General features: G+C 38.6%; 1 protein-coding gene across 2 annotated transcripts in view; it reads right to left on the reverse strand.

Annotated features, from left to right (window-relative positions):
* Positions 1-17592, reverse strand: part of FNIP1 (folliculin interacting protein 1) — a 182033-nt gene extending 164441 nt beyond the window's left edge. For both annotated transcript variants that reach the window (XM_037802246.1, XM_037802245.1), the window contains exon 1: positions 17429-17592. In XM_037802246.1, the coding sequence (XP_037658174.1) occupies positions 17429-17520 (92 nt within the window). In that variant the 5' untranslated portion in view covers positions 17521-17592. The remainder of the gene's footprint in view (positions 1-17428) is intronic.
* Positions 17593-18302: the final 710 nt, after the last annotated feature.

Genomic DNA, 18302 nt, shown 5'->3' on the forward strand with positions numbered 1-18302 from the left:
AAACATTAAAGTTCATCCTAGTTGAACACTCTGCTCATAATAAACAACTGCTCCCCATTCTTCAGCCTCATTCTATATCCTGGGAACTTATATTTCATGTCTATGAGTTTACATATTATAATTAGTTCATATCACCGAGACCCTGCAATATTTGTCCATATGTGTCTGACTTATTTCACTCAATATAGTGTCCTCAAGGTTTCTTCATCAACCCACTTTTTAAGACAGTTTTGTTCACACACCATACATTCTGTTGTAAGTAAACAATTGTTGGTTCCCTGGATAGTCACGTATTTAAGAATTCAGCAACATCGCCACTATCTATATAAGGACATCTCCATCTCTTCCACAAAGGAAGAGGAAGAGTCAAAGAAGGCAGAGAGACAAAAGAAAAAGAAAAAAGAGAGAGAGGGAAAAAAATGACAGCTAGAAAGCAACAAAAGGAAAGATAGCATTAAACTACAGTAGAATAAAGACACAACAACACCAATGCCAGGAGTCCCTTACCCTTCCCCTATGCTCCCCCCCATATGCATTTAGCTCTGGTATATTGCCTTTGCTATATTAATGGAAGCATAATACAATGTTTCTGTTAATTACAGTCTCTAGTTTACATTGATTGTATTTCCCCCCAATCCCACCCTGTTTTTAACACCTTGCAATGTTGACAATCATTTGTTCTACCTCATCTAAAAACATATTTATACATTTAATCACAATCACTGACCACTCCAGGTTTCACTAAGTTATACAGTTCCAGTCTCTATCTTTTCTCTGTCTTTCGTTCTGGTGTCCCAAATGCTCCTAACCTTTCTCTTTCAACCACACTCACAGTCATCTTTGTTCAGTTTACTTACACTGCTGTGCTATCTCCCAAAACTGTTTTCCAAACCTCTCACTCCTGTCTCTTCCTTTCTGTCTGCAGTGCTTCCTTTAGTGTTTCCTGTAGAGCAGGTATCTTATTCACAAACTCTCTCATTGTCTGTCTGTCAGTGAATATTTTAAACTCTTCCTCATATTTGAAGGACAGTTTTGCCAGATATAGGATTCTTGGTTGGCAGTTTCTCTCTTTCAGTATCTAAAATATATCACACCACTTCCTTCTTGCCTCCATGGTTTCTATTGAGAAATCCACACATAGTCTTACCAAGCTTCCTTTGTATGTGATGGATCACTTTTCTCTTGCTGCTTTCAGGATTCTCTCTTTATCTTTGACTTTTGATAATCTGATTATTAAGTGTCTTGGCATGGGCATATTCAGATCTATTCCGTTTGGGGTACGCTGCACTTCTTGGATCTATAATTTTATGTCTTTCTTAAGAGATGGGAAATTTTCATTATTTCCTCTTCTGCCCCTTTTCCCTTCTCTTCTCCTTCTGGGACACCAATGACACATACATTCTTGCATTTCATTTTGTCCTTAAGTTCCTGGAGACGTTGCTCATATTTTTCCATTCTTTCCTCTATCTGTTCTTTTGTGTGTAGGCTTTCAGGTGCCTTGTTCTCCAGTTCCTGAGGGTTTTCTTCAACCTCTTGAGATCTGCTGTTGTATGTTTCCATTGTGACTTTCATCTGTTGTGTTGTGCCTTTCATTTCCATAGATTCTGCCAGTTGTTTTTTTGAACTTTTGATTTCTACCTTATGTAAGCCCAGTGTTTTCATTATATACTTCATATCTTTTGCCATATCTTCCCTAAACTTTTTGAAGTGATTTAGTATTAGTTGTTTAAATTCCTGTATCCCAGTTGAAGTGTAACTTTGTTCCTTTGGGCCATATTTGTTTTTCTTAGTGTAGGTTGTAGTTTTCTGTTGTCTGGGAATCTGATTTCCTTGGTTACCCCAATCAGGTTTTCCCAGCCCAGAACGGGCTCAGATCTCAGCAGGAGGCAATAGTATCACGTCTCCCTGAGGTTGTGTCTTAGAAGACTGGTACACCTGTGAGGCCTCAAGTCACTGTGCTTTTTCCACCCAGTAGTTGGCGCCTGTCAGCCTGTAGCTCCAGACTGGTGTAAGGAGGTGTGGCCCGTGGCTGTTTCCCCCCAGCCTCTGGGGTCTGGTTCTGAATGGAAGGCGGGTAGTACAGCTTGGCACGACCTTCTTCCTTGTAGGGAAAATACACCCCTAGGGCGAGGTCATTTACATTTGAATAGTCTCTGCCTGTGCTATCTCCACCCTTGTCTGGGTCAGAGCACTGGGAACTGAAAATGGCTAAGGCTTTCTCCACTGAGCTTAAAAACGACAGAAAACCCCCTTCAGGTCCAGTCTGCGGCCTCCCTCCAGCTCTCCAAGGTCAGTCATCACCAAAAGCCTCTGCCTGCCTGTTGGGGATTTCTATCTCATATTGAGCAGTCCACGTTTATTAATTAAACCCCCAGTTGGAGCTCAGCTGAGCTATATTCACTTGCTGGGAGAGTGCTGCTCTCTAGCACTACAAGGCTTTGCAGTTTGAGACATGGGGGGATGGAGATCCCAGCTTGGATCCACAGTTTTTACTTACAGATTTTATGCTGCGATCTCGGGGATTCCTTTCAACTCATGTTGGTATATGATGAGTGAGCAGTCACATTTGTCCCCCCGCAGTTATTCCAGATTTACTAGTTTTTCCCTGTTGTTACAGGGGGACAAACAAGCTTGCACTCCTCTCTATGCCACCATCTGCCTATTGAGACTTTTTTGTGGCCTACCATATGGTCTATCCTGAATGATCCATGTGTACTTCAGAAGAATGTATATTCTGCAGGTACTGGGTGGAGTGTTCCGTATATATCTGTTAGGTCTAATCTGCTTTTTGACAAGGATGCCAAGTTCACTAAATGGGGAAAGAACAGTCTCATCAACAAATGGTGCTGGGAAAACTGGATATCCACTTGCAAAAGAATTATGTTGGTCTACTAACTCATATCATATATACAAATTAAGTGTACATAGATCAAGGACATTAACATAAGAGCCAAAACCATAAAACTCTTAGAAGAAAGCATATGGAGAAAACCTCGTAATCTTGTAATTGGTAGTGATTTTTTTTTAGATATGACACTAAAAGTACAAGCAACTAAAGAAAAAATAGATAAAATAGACTACTTCAAAATTAGAAAAACCTTTGTATGCCAAAGGTTACAAAGTGAAAAGACAACCTACAGAACATATTGGAACCTACAGAATATAATGGAAATACTTTATCTGGTAAGAGTTTAATATCCAGAATACATAAGGAACTCTTAACAACTCAACAATAAAAACATAAAAAACACAATTTAAAAATAGCAAAGAATATGAATAGATAATTCTCTGAAGAACATATACAAATGACTAATAAGCACATGGAAAGATACTCACAATCAATGGTTATTAGGAAAATGCAGATTAAAACCACAATGAAATACCACTTCACACATACTAGCATGGGCTATTAATTTTAAAAATAAGGAAAATAACAAGTGTTGACAAAAATGTAGAGAAACAGAAACCCTTATACATTGTTGGTGGCACTGTAAAATGGTGAAGCCACTGGAAATCAGTTGGCGGTTCTTTAGAAAGTATACAGAAGTACCATATGACCCAACAACCCCCTTCCTGGTATGTAACCAAAAGAATTAAAAGGAGGCACTCTGTACATAAATGTTCATAGCAGCATTATTCACAAGAGACAAAAGGTGGAAGCAACCCAAGTGTCCATCAACACATGAGTGGATAAACAAAATGTGCTATATATACACAATGGAATATTCTTCAGCCATTAAAAAAGAATGAAGTTCTGATCCATGCTACAACATAGATAATCTTCAAGGCATAATATTACATGAAACAAGCCAGATACCAAAAGACAAATAGTGTATGACCTCAGTTATATGAAATACCAAGAATAAGCAAATTTCAGAGAGACAGATAGATTACAGGTTACCACAGATGGGGGGATGGGGTGGAGTGGGGGAGTTACTGCACAATGGATGCAAAGTTTCTGTTAGAGGTGAGCAAAAAGTTGGGGTAATGGATGTAGGTGACGATAGTACAATATCTGAATATAATTAGTTACCAGTGAATTGTATGTTTGAAAGTAATTAAAATTGGAAATTATAAGCAGTATATATGCTACCAAGATAAAAAAAAATTTTTTAATCAAAAGCAGCTATAACCTAACTGTCAATATATGGGGGTATCAATGAGCAATCAAAAAATATGCCTCCTCAGAACTCCCGAAAAGAAAAAGCCTTAGAAACATAGGTAAAGATGCAGGAGGAGCACAGAATTATAAAGAGAGGAACTGAATCAAAATCTATATACATAATAGAAAGTTGGTCTTCCCCATACTCTCTTAGCCCCACCCCTTACTCAGTTCAGACATTTATTCTCTTAAGAAACTGTCAAAGAAAACACTAGACACAGATCATTAGGGATTTCAAAGAAAGACGCTGAGACGCAGGCTGAAATGGGGGATTAAGAAAAAGAGTAAAAATGAGGTCTTGGAAATAAAAATATAATAGCTGAAATAAAAATACAAAAATGTGTCCAAAAATAATGTTGATGAAATCTCTCAGAGGCAGAAGAGAAAAATTTTAAAATAGAAATTGGAAAATTCAAGAAATGAAGGCTCAATCTAGGAGAATCTCTTTGGAAGATCTTATTAATAAAAGTTCCAGAAAGAGAGACCAAAGAAAGAAAGAGGTGATAAAATCAACAAAGAAAAGATGTAACGGAGAACTAAAATGTCTCCAGATTGACATGACCCCCCTCACCTTAAGTATTAACAAATAAATAATTGATAAATAAGGTACCTAACTGTGAAATTTCAGAACAAACATAAAGAAAAAATTCCTGAAAGATCCTTGGAGGTAAAGAGTTGTGACTCTGAACGTCTTGGCAAAAGCACTGGAAGCCAGAACAGAGGAGAAATGCCTTCAAATTTCTGAGTTAAAATGATTCTCTACCTAAAATTCTAAAGCTACCAGAATGACAAACAGCATGAAAATAAAGAATTTTCAGAAAATCTTGAAAACTGTATCTCACACACACTTCTTAGGAAGCTACTGGAGGAATATGATCCACCAAACAAAGGGAAGAAGCCAAAGAGGAATAAGGCATGGAGGCCAATCAATAGGGGGTCCAAACAAAAAATGGTCAAAGGAAAGTAAAGGCAGCCTCATGAAAGCAGCTGTAGAGCATGTCTATAGGGCAAGGAGTCAAGACTGGAGCTGGAGGGGAGAGGACTCCAAAAGGAATATGTCCAGAAGGAAAAAATATGAACTGATCAATTATCTGACAGATTAAACAAAGAGGTAAGCTGTTTTGAGGGTGGTGTTTTATGGAGCTGTTGAAGGATACAGAAATACTTAAAATTTTCAAAGAAAGCAAAGCAAACAAAAATAAATAAATAAAACTCCTCCAAGAAAAGAAAATACAAGAAAGAAAATTTAAGATATACTTAGCTCAGCAGTGAACATTTACATTATAATAATATAAGTAATCTTGAACATTTAAATCAACCAAAAATTGCAATATTGGAAGAATGAATGGGAAGCTTATGTGGCAGATGTGAGTTAAAGACCTCAATCTTTAATTACTAATACAGGAAATTAATAAAAACATCTAAGATGAATATATCAAGAAAAAAACATTACATCCATGTTATTTAGAGACATAAAGGTAAATACCCAAAGAAATAACAGAAGAATTGAAAAAGCGGTTGGCTCTAGGATCAGGACTGAGTTTGAGGCAGGGTAGGAGGAACTGCTATTATAATACTAGAAATATATCCCTGCTTTGGCTGCTGGGGCAGGTGGGGTGCAGAGCAAGAACCTCAATGTGTAAAATTTGGCTGAGCATGCCCAGTTAGTCTGTAGGAGTTTCAAGGGTCCAAGAGCCACTCATGGTATTGCTAGTGCACTAACATGGGGTTTTACTGTTTAAACTATTTTCAAGTATTCCTTTGATAAAAATTTATAACATTTAAATTATTAATAATTTCCATTATATTTTCTTATAAATGTATAGTATACATATTTCATATTCTAAAGAACAAGAAATTAATACAAGTCATCTATATGTATGGGAGTAATATTGATAGACTCCATTTTAATCAACTTATTAACTTCACAATCTGTAGTTTCTTGATATAAATGGAAATCTTTAAAAATTATAAAACAGACCACAGCAAGGTGGGAAAACAGGTCAAAAAGCCACTAAGAGCCTACTGGCTGCTAACTCTAAATGGGATCATAACAGCATAAACTGAGATGGTTCATTACCCCACAAGCTCTTGAAATCAACTCTGCCACTCTACTAGGATTAGACTAGGGAGATCTTGAAGGAAGCCCATCACCTCTGAGGTGACTTGGGATAAAACGCTTTTGTGTCAAGGGATACTTCATATTGGGCACTGTGAGTCCAAGCAAGCAGATCCCTAGAGCTCTGCTCTGTCTAAAAGAAATAGGTTCAACTGTTGCTCCTGTTCCCCATAAGGTTCACTTAGCAAGCTGAGAAGCTCCTGTTCCCCATAACGTCCACCAGAAAGCTCAAATGGAAAAGTCATCTCATGGTACTTCAAAACCTCTTGTGTTCTTCAAATAAACTCTCATTACCAAAAAGAGTTCACTAGTCATTTTTTTCATTCTTTTATCCATTCAGGAAATACCGAGACATATGTATAGCCACACACGCACAAACACACAAATGAATTATGAGTGTTATAAATGGTAGGAAGGGAAAGTACAAGGTATTGAAAGAGGTATAAATGGGGGATTTAACCTATTTTGGAATGTTGGGCCATCCTTGTAATCCTAAAAAAAAAAATGAAAACAACAATGAAATTTATCTTTACCTTGATAAAAACTGGTATCAAAGAGAAATCTGCTTAACTTACTCAGAAAGTGGAAAAAACCTTCTAAAAAAATGAAGATTCCATAATCTACTTTAGGCAAATAAATCAAAATAGGAACATCTTTGTTAATGAATTAGGACTTTTTCAGCTCAGTGACTATTTTTTTACCAATCTGTTCATTCAACAAATATTTACTGAATGCCTTCTTTGAACCAGGCACCAGGAATACAGCACTAAACTAGACAACAAATGCTGTGCCTTTACAGAACTTACAATCAGTGAAGGAGACAGACACATAAACAAGCAATTACATCACAGGAAAATAACTGCCATGATGGGGAAATACAGGAGAAATGTGGGTTCTATGGGAATCTTAAAGATGTGTTAGAGCCATATTCCAAGTAGTGTACAAACATATGAATGTGGGAGGGAATCAGAGAATTCCCAGAAAACATAAGTAGTCCAATTCAGAGCCCACTCCAGAATAGCAACTAGAAAGAAGACTAGAAAGGAGAAATTGGGGGGTGAGGAGGAGAGGGAAAAAATTCTACCACTTGAGTGCCTATCATGCCATTTCATTCTCAAAACAACTCTTAAGAAGATAGGTGCAGTGGACACTGGGACTCTCTCTCCAGCATCCACTTCCCTCCTCCAATCAACACTTTGGATGAGACTGACCTCACCACTAGTTCTAGGTGGGCTACAACAATCAGAGCAACTCCATCCCCTTGCCACAGTAATTGAAATAGGTAACACAGGCCTAAGCCAAACAGGGTATGTTTGGCACAGAGTTTAGGACTTTTGCTGGAAATCCTGGACTACTGAGTCACTTAGATGGAGTGAAATGAGATGGGATACCCAGAAGAACTGCTTCCAGCATGTTATGATGGTATAAAACAATGAAGCCTGAAGACACAGCTATTGATGACAGAGCTCAGGCTAAAAACCAAAAAGTCTGATTTCAAAACCAAGAGGCATAATCATGCACACACATACCCCACCTTTAATGACTACGTGACACTGTTTCCCAACGTTATATATACAAAGACTACTTAGAGATCTAAAGTCACGTCCATCACACTAAGCTACACCTCTAGAGGAGGCTGATAAGCCAAGTTGAGGAGACTGGAATTCGTTAAGAACAAAGGTTCTGGGAACTAAAATTTATGAGTGCAGATCATAATGTCATCACTTACAAGCTGTGGGTCAAGATACTTAATTTCTCTGTGCCTCAGTTCCCTTGACTTTAAGATGGGGATTATCGACCTACTTTATAAAGCTATTGTAAGAATTAAATGAGATTTATGTAAAGCACTTAAAACAGTGCAGGGCACAGAACAATCCTCCATTACACAAAAGAGAGTCAAAGTTTCTGAGTGATTGGTTCATAATTATTTAGGAAGATCAATTAAACAGAATGGTATGAAGGATAACACACAAGAAGTGGAAAACTTACGGCAAATTTTTAAGAGAGGCATCAGGAGTCAGAATGAAATGATGGCGGTGGAAATGGAAAAGAACTAAGTATTGCCGAATTACAATCAATAGGCTTAATAAATGACCAAAATGGCAATCAGAGAGGAAGAGGGAATAAAAGATGATTCTCTAATTTTCAGCTTAGTAGACAAATAGAATGGTGGTGCCAGGAACAGAAATAAGAGTAGGAGAGACTGACTTAGAACTCTTTTAAATAAAAAAGAATCCACTATGTTTTACAAGGGAGTTTTTTTAAGCAAGTCTTTCTTAAAAGGTAACTTAAACTCAGCAAGACTTAAAACAGCAATTACGTTATTAAGAAATGAGGCCCAAATTACTTAAACTGAATTTTGAAGCTATATTTTTCACCTATTTTCTTTCATTAAACATAGCTCTAAAAAACAAATCTAATTCCACTACTTAGGGATGAAAATGCAAATCAAATTAACAATAAAAGTTGTAATGGTATTCCTTATTGTAAAATTAGACTTTTAGTATTAAATATTGTTTCCACAGTGCATTACCAAGTAATTACTTACAACTTCCTACTTCAATAAGAAAGATATGATCCCACAGGATTCTCTTTAAAGAATATTATAATTCATTTTCTATTACTTCTAATATGGGATTAAACGGTACAATTTATGGAGGTATAGTAATCTATAATAAAAATCCTCGTGAATGGAGCCAATCTTTAAAAATCACATTTAAAAAACAAAGTTTCTGAAACATAATGTTTACAACCATTGACAATGTTAACAACTGAACTTGTAAGAACTTCAGAAGTTCAAAATGTGATGTTAAATCAGCACACTGGAAGTGAAAAAATAACTTGGCTCTGCATATTTCTCCCCTACAGAAATAATACATAGAAAGCTCAGCAGTGAGACCATATCCTCATGTTTATTCCACATCTCATTTCTCCCACAAACACATCCCCTGAAAATAAGATCACCCAATTTTGCAAATCCAAAGGACACTTTTCTGTTTCTCACCTTAAAAGACTTGTCAGCAGTCAGTATATAACACAGTTCCCTCATTACTTAAACACTTCCCTTTCTGGGACTTTCCTAACCCTGCATACCCCAGGTTTCCTTCCTATCTCTCTGGCAATTCCTTCTCCATAGGCCTTCCTGTCCCAGATCCACACATCTTACATTTCCTCAAGGCAAGGCTTGGCTCCTTTCCACTTTCCTATCTACATTCTTTTCCTAGATGAGCCCATCCATTCCACAGTTTTAATTCTGACCATAAGTTAATTACTGACCATAAGTCAAGTTTTTATCTCCAGTCCGAACCTCTCCTGTGAAATCCAGATTCACTTTAACTGTCAACTGAACAGCTCTTACTGGATGTCTTACTGGCAATTAAAACTAGACCAAATGTCCAAACAATTTTTTACTCTCTTTGTCTGCTCCTAGAATTGTTATTTCATTTACTCATTCTGGAAATACCTACTGAACATGCATCCTGTGCCAGGCATTGTGCTATACAATAGCACAACAATGTAAACTTCAGGGAGACCAGATGATAAATAAGTAAAACAATAAATTGTAAAGAGAGCTATGAAGGATATAAAGTGTTCTCTGACAGAAAACAGAAGAAAAGACTGCTACTTTTGACAGTGTTCAAGTTAGGCCTCCACGGTATATTTTCTCTCCCTCAGAAAGTAGGATCTATCTAAGTGTTCAAACCAGAAACCAAGGTATCCACTACCCACAAACAAACACATTAGATGGATCTATGAGTTCTAAGTCCAAAATGCACCTTTAAGCTGAAAAGATCTCTCATACAAGCAAGGAAGAGAGGATGAAACAAGTGATGACAAATATGTCACAGAGAAATGCAGTATGCTATGGGAGCAAGTTACACTGGGACCTAATAACCTAGTCTGGAGAAATCAGAAAAGGCTCCCTGGAGAAAGGGATAATTAGGCTGAGCCCAGATCATCACTAGAAGTTAGCAAAACAAAAAAAGTAAAGAGATTACGCCAAGAAGAGGGAGCAGTATAGCATGGTACATCCCAGACCCTAAAACAAGCCCAAGATGATGAAATTTTAGAAGGGGGAGCATAGATGAAAATAAGGCCAGAAGAAAGCAGGAAGAAATCAAAGACTAATAAGATCATGTCAAAAGGGCGCAGAAGTCAATTTGAAAATGCTCCCAATGGTCAAAAATGGGACGATTTGACTGCAATGGATTAAAACACATTAAAATCCAAGAGTTCATAATGACACTAAAAAATGATAATTAAAAAGGAAAACCTTCATTGAACACCATATAAGTTGTCAGGGCACCAATTCAAATACTCTGAAAATTAATAAAGGGAAGCAATCAAACTATTATGCTGTTTTTCCTGTAATAAAAGGTAATCAAATAGGTGATAAGGGAAAGCTGTTTCAGTAAATAAATGCGGAAAGAGTTAAAGAATTAGGATAGCAACATTTCGCAGTCCTAAGAAAACTATGGATTTAGGCAACAATCAATAAAGGATGCTAAAACCACGGGGGAAAGGGAACTTTTATAATAGATATCACCTGATATCACCTGATACCATTACTCAATCTTAGCATCACTAAAAGTGGGACCAGACATTATACAACTCTGATGGATAGGAAATACATAGCAACATCTATGGAATATTTTTATTTAAAATAAAAAAAACTGAACCTGAATCTAATAAAGTATCTAAATCTAACTACCGTGTTCCAGGAAATACAGGAATAAGTTAAATCTATGACTCTCAAACTTGAACATCAGAATCACCCAGCTTGTTAAAACAAATTGCTGGGAACCAGTAAAATAAAGGAAACCAAAAGGAAGCAAATAGCTAAATACGGTATGTGGAAAATTTTAAAGGAAAAATTACCCAGTTTTGACAGCAAATCATTTTTAAACGGGGGGGGGGAGAATATTATAGAATAAAAATTATTTAAGAACTATAACTGCAAATACTATATGCAGACCCTTAGAATTTTGATTCAAACAAACCTACCATAAAAAGACATTCTGTCCCATACTGACAAGTGAAACAACATAAATACAAACTAAGAATAGGTAATCTTAAGAAATTTCTGTTAATTCTGTTACATATAACAGAACAAAACTATGTTAGAGAGAGAGAGAGAGAGAGAGAGAACGTACAAGAGAGAAAGCTCATGGAAAAAAATATTCCAAGCTATATAGAATTAGCAAAAGCCATACCATGTAGGTCCACTTAAAGGAATCAGGACCCAGAAACTGAATGGTTTTACCCAAAAGAGTGACATCATCATATTAACAACAATTTCTGGTTCCTGAAAGCCATGTGCTAAGCACTGTGTTAAGTACCGTACATGGCTTATTGCTTTGAATCCTTAAAATAACCCTGTAGATGTACCTAGTCACTGCTGATGGGGAAGTAGAATGGTGCAGCCCATCTGCAGGGTGGTGTAGTGGTTCCACAGGAAGCTAAGTATGGGGTTGCCATGTGGTCCTACAACACCATTATTGGGTATATACTTGAAAGAACTGAGAGCAGGGACACGAACGGACATTTGCACACTGGTGTTTATGGTGGCAGTATTCATGATTCGCAATGGATGGAGGTGCCCTAAGGGTACATCGATTGCACTGTGGTGTATCCATACAATGGAATATTGAGTGGCTGCAAGAAGGAATGAAGCTGTGAGGTGCACAACTAGGTAAATGGACCTTGAGGCCAGTATGCTGCATGAAATGAGCCAGAAATGAAAAGACAGACATTAATAAGGACTAACTATAATGGGCAAACTGAGAATTGAATCTGACAGCACAGGTTATCAGGGGAAGGCTTACTGCAATGGTTCCTAGATTGTAAGCTCTTACAGCAGTTACCTTTATTTCTGAGTTGTAACAGCTATTTCTAGATTCTGAGATGCTGAGCTCTTGTGGATAATCTGGTTGGTCCCTGGAACTTCAGGTATCTGGGAGAAACCTGAGACTCAGAACGAGAGTTCAGTAGCTAGAGTTCTGTAACCCATACAGCAAATTTTAAGTTAAAGAAGCTTTTCAGACTTCAATTAGAGATATGAACAAAATGGCCTTGGTTGGAACTAAGGTAAAACAGACTAAAGAGCAGAGGATGATACTGACTGTATTTTAAAATTTCAACTTCTGCATGAGACCAAAAGTAGAGATGGTGGAAAAATCTTTACTTACTGTAGCACGCTATATAATTTAACTTGCATGGTCAGCTTATTCAAACACCATAATTACATGGAACTTTGAATAAGGAGTGAGATCTGGTTTGTTCATACAGGTTAGTGTGAAGCCCCAATACATCCCAGAGTAATCTGGGCAGAGGATAAAGAAGTATTTGAAAAAAGCCCCCTTCAGGACCTGGGGAAAACTGTGGAAATGTTAAATTTACCCACTTGGGAAATTCCTCATATTCTCGTAAACACTGGGGACTACCAATTTAGTAGGCCAAGCCCTCGATCTTGGGGCTTGCCCTTTTGAAGCCTGTTACTGCAAAGGAGAGACTAAGCCTACTTTAAATTGTGCTACGAGTCACCCCCAGAGAACCTCTTTCGTTGCTCAGATGTGGCCTCTCTCTCTAAACCAACTTGGCAGGTGGACTCACTGCCCTCCCCACTATGTGGGCCATGACTCCCAACAGTGTAAATCTCCCTGGCAATGTGGGACATGACTCCCAGGGATGTCTTGACCTGGCATCGTGGGACTGAGAAAGACTTCTTGACCAAAAAGGGGAAGAGAAATGAAACAAAGTAAAGTTTCAGTGGCTGAGAGATTTCAAATGGAGTCAAGAGGTCACTCTGGAGGTTATTCTTATGCATTATATAGATATCCCTTTTTAGTTTTTAGTGTATTAGAATAGATAGAAGGAAATACCTGAAACTGTTGAACTGCAACCCAGCAGCCTTGTTTCTTGAAAACAAGTGTATGACTATATAGCTTATACAGTGTGACCATGTTGATTGTAGAAAACCTTGTGGCTCACACTCCTTTTATCCAGTGTATGAAAAGATAAGTAGAAAAATGGGGACAAAAAAGTAAATGAATAATAGGGCAGGATAGGGGAGATGGGTTGTTTTGGCTGTTGTTTCTTACTTTTATTTTTATTCTTTTTTTTTTTTTCCTGAGTAATGTAAATGTTCAAAAATTGAATGTGGTGATAAGGCACTACTATATGATGATACAGTGAACAAGTGTTTGAACACTTTGGATTACTGCATGGCATGTGACTATATCTAAATAAAATTGCAAGAAAAAAATTATAAATAAATAAATAACCCTGTAATGGAAATATTAAATTCTATACCATTTTGCCCGCTGATCATGATCAGAATTTGAATTTTATTTAAGGATGAAATGTTCAGAGTAGTTTGGAAAAAGGCAAGAGTAAAGACAAATAGACCAATTAAAAGAGTTGTTACAACAGGTTAAAAATCCATGCTACACAGAGTAGCCAGAAGGAAACACCTGAAACTATTGAAATGTAATCCAGTAGCCTTGATCTTTTTATAATGATTGTATAACTATACAGCTTTCATCTTATGACCCTGTAAGTGTAAAAACCTTGGGACTGACACCCCCTTTATACAATGTATGAATAGATGAGTAATAAAATAAAGACATGCATGAAAAAATACATAATAGGTTGAGAATATGGGGAAAAACTACACCTATGTAAACTATGGACAACAATTAATAATACTACTTTAATAGTCTATCATCAATTGTAACAAATGTAACTACTGTTAAAAAATAGAATCACAAAAAATTTCTATCATCAATTGTAACAAATTTTCCACACAAACTCAAGTGTTGGTGGTGGGGTGGTGTATGGGAATTTTGTATTTTATTCACAATTATTCTGTAAACCCAAAACTTCCCTTAATTTAAAAAAAAAAAATCCATGCCACAAATAATGAGAACAAATGTTCAATGCATTAGGAATAAAACATAAATATAGAAAGGTTTTTGAACAAAACATGAATTATGTCCCACAGACATTTAACTTTGAAACAACCTTTTTCACCATAGTAGAGTTCTCTTTTTTAAAGCAATCATTTTTATATGTACTGAAGTTATTGGGCTTATATCTCACCCAGAAATATAAGCCTTCTGGGTGATATAAGTATTCTCCTAGAAAGCACCTCCTTTCCCAAATTCTCTTCATGAAAACAAATCATTGTTTTAATTCTTAAATGACTGAAGGAATATCCTCCCTGTAATAGCCTTCAAACTCATCTCTGGCTCAAGAAGCTTTCTAGACAGACATACAAATTTCTAGAGTAAGGATTGAAGACCTGGGGGAAGAGGGTGGTACCTGACAAATTTCTTCCAAGAGTAACCATGAAATACCTTACTGAAAAACTGCTAAGGCCTCTTTATCAAAGTCTCTCCTTTGGAGCTACCTTCTTATAGGCTGAGCTACAATTAGTTGCCAATGAATAACTGTGCCCACATGTGATTTAGCAATTTAAGCTGCCTAAAAGAAAACAAAACCAAAAAAGGATTCCAGAAAGGAAGCCATGGTATACTGGAATGAACAACAAATTTTAGTCTACTCAAAAATGTAGGTAACGTAAGAAGATGCTGAACATCATTAGTCATTACTAAAACACAAATTAAAAAAAAAAAAACAAATTAAAAATGAGATACCACTACACACTCACTAAAATGGCTATAATCAAAGAGGTTCACAATACCAACTACTGGAGAGGATGCAGAGCAACTGTATCCTTCATATATTTCTGTGGGAATGCAACATGGTACACTACTTCGGAAAACTTTGGCAATTCCTTAATAAGTTAAACATACGCTCACCATATGACCTGGCAGCAATTCCACCCCTAGGTATTGGCCCAAGAAAAATGAAAAATACGTCTGCCTAAAAATTTAAACACAAATATTCACTGAAGAATTATTCATAATAGCCCAAATCTGGATTTGGCCATCAACCAGTAAAAGGATAAAAAAATTGTGGTATAGTCATACAATGAAATACTACTCAGCAATAAAATGAAAGAAACTAATGATACAACAAAAATGGCTCTGAAAATTATCATGCTAAGTGAAAATAAGCCAGACAAAAAAGATTAAAGTTAGATTACATTTATATAAAATTCTAAAAAAGTCAAAACTATAATGACAGAAAACAGATCAATGATCATCCTGGATAAGGAGGCTTTGCAGACAGTCTGTAAAGGGGCATGAGGGTACTTGTTGGGTGACAGAAGTGTTCTAAAACTTGACTGGTATATGTACATATACCAAGACTCATGGAACTGTACACTTAAAATGGATCAATTGTGTGTAAATAATACATACTTCAATGAAGTTATTGGGAAAAATAAAAAAAGATATGGATTGATTACACCTGCAGTTTACCAGGTGACAACCAGTTTTCACTTTCTCATAAATACATCTGCATATATTTTATTTCTATAGCAATCAGTTTTATATTTACTGCAATTACTGCACTGGAGAATGGACTATATGATTACACTACTTCTTGCCCTATCTCACAGGGTTGTGAAATACCAAATAAGATAAGTGATGAGAAAGTGGTTTGACAACTTAAAGGTAATATTTCACAACTATACAGCACACTATACATTTTTAAAAATAGACAATAAAATGGTTTTTTTTGGATAAGTAACTTCAGACTCTTGGAAATTTGGTACACAAAGTCAATCTTTGCCCCCCAAAAAAGGAAAGCAACTGGAGATTCAAATGTCACATCTTAAAATATCTCTCCACAACCTACTTCCTATTGTTTCTTGAATTACTGGGTGGCTCAATGCAATTATTATCTAGACTGCACTTGCATTTTTCAAAGGAAAAGCAGTTTAAAAAAAAAAAAAAAAAAGGTTAAAGAAAGTCATTAGATGAGCATATCTAGACATTTATTTCCCAGTGGAAAAAGACCAATACCTAGAGAACTGTTACTTTTACTAACAATTTTTCCATGATGTTCAACTTCCTCTGAAAGTCAGTTAAATTTCTTTCCATTTAATACTTCAATTTCACATGGATTTACTGAATGTTTATTAATGTGACCTGAAGAATATCAAACTTTAAACCTGTATGATATAGTCATTTCACACTTCTGAATGCTGCAAAATATGACAGATTGTCATTTTTTCCCTATCACAACTGTACAACTGGGCTCTCTGCTATCCTACCAGGTTTGAGTGATGACACTTAGCCTAGTTATGTTAAGTTTCCACATGGTAACAAGTATGAAGGCTGTTTGGAAAACATATATCTCTTCTTTAAATCCAATTTCATGATGAAATTTTACCCTGAAACCAAGTTTAAGTCTTACAATTCTAAAAGTTACTCTACGAGCAACAGGTACTGCAACCAAAAATTATCAAATCCTGTAATACCATAAAATATTCTGCTACCGTTTTCAATTTTTAGAACACTCCTTTTTAGTAAGAATTCTAAGCGGAAGAGTCTATGGCCAATTCTTACAGCCATACTTCACTCGATTCAGCCATGCTTCAGTCTGGTCAATAGTAACCCCATACTCCTGGGTTTCACATTTCTCCTTCCACTACAGTGAGGTCGCTCGGCCCAGTAAAACACACCTTCAATTTTAGTTTCCAAGAAACCTGAAAGAACGGGACCTTGTCTCCTCGCTACTCCAGCCTTCTCCACACTCTAAAGCTGGCCAAACCGTGCTGCACCCTCCACAAAATCACCCAAGCTGGACGCCAGCACGCGAAGGGCGACTGGTCGCAGGGAGGAGGGGAAAACTTCTCGGTCGAAGGACGGCGGCCGAGGTCCAATCCAGCCTGTCCCCAACTCTTCGACGCCAATAAGGCGCATAGAATTAACATCTCAGGCCGCGGTGCTTAGTCCGCAGGAGCAGAGCAGCGCGTGGCTGCCCGAAGGGATGTAAACAAACCAGCCCCGAGGAAGGGGAAGGGGCAAAGGCTGTGGGGTTAGGTGTACCTAACTCCAACCATCGAGCGCCAGGTCCGCAGCTGCCCAGCCCCTCTCCAACGCTGGCCAAGTTCCGACGGGGCACTGCGGCTCGGGCCTAGGCGCTAAAGGCCCCAGCGCCCCTGGAGTCTGAGCAAACAAGGCCACCGGTTCCGCGCCCCGCGCCCCCCGCCCCGCCGGCCCACAGCGCCCTACCTAAATGCGCAATCCGGGTCCCGAGCGTCCCGGCCGGGCGCGCCCAGCCCGCTCCTCTTGCTGAAGAGCTTCTGAAACAACGTAGGTGCCATGCTAGCCACCGCCAGGCTGGGGTCGCTCCGCAGGGAGTTTGCTAGAGCCCCGCTCCTAGAGCCACCCCGCCACCCCCATCGGCGCCTCAGTCATATGACAGAAATTAGTCACTTCAAACGGCCACGGCGCGCGGGGCGGGGCCCGAGGCAAGGGCCGTGCTCATTGGCTGGCGGTGAGCCGCATCACGTGTCGGCGCGCCGAGCAGAGGGCAAGGCGGGGGCGGGGGGTGGAGCTAGTGCCTATAAGCTGGCGAATGGGTCACATCACGTGGCAGCGCACGGGGCGGGACGTGTACGGAGGGGAGGGACAAGTTGCTGGAGGGTGGCTGGGGGAGCAGTGGGGAAACGCACTAAGGACCCGGATTTCCCATATGAGGTGGTTGTCTACTATGAGGTTACCGCAGGGTGGCGCGGGGACGCCGCCTAGGACGTTAGGGTGCAAAAGCCATCGGCTCCCCGTACCCACGACAAAAAGAGGCATTTAGGACACCACCGGCAACCGACCCTCCCTTACCAACCCCTTCCCGCCTTCTGCGGCTTCGCACCTCTATCCGGCCCTTGGCTGAGTCCTGCAGCCCCTCAAGCAAAGAAGCGCTAGTGTAATTGGGTTGCAGCCAGAGCTGGGCTTTGAGCCCGGGTCGTAGGCCCGCCGGTAGATGGCCGTGCGGAAGGTTTGGGTTTAGAGTTGGACAGCGCTGAGGCTGGCCACGCAGACTGGTGGCGAACCCTCTTGGGACCCCCGCTACACCCAGGATTCCTAGGCGAGATGGCCTTGGCCAGGG

This window comes from Choloepus didactylus, chromosome 13, assembly GCF_015220235.1.
Source record: "Choloepus didactylus isolate mChoDid1 chromosome 13, mChoDid1.pri, whole genome shotgun sequence".
In the NCBI taxonomy this organism is placed as follows: domain Eukaryota; kingdom Metazoa; phylum Chordata; class Mammalia; order Pilosa; family Megalonychidae; genus Choloepus; species Choloepus didactylus.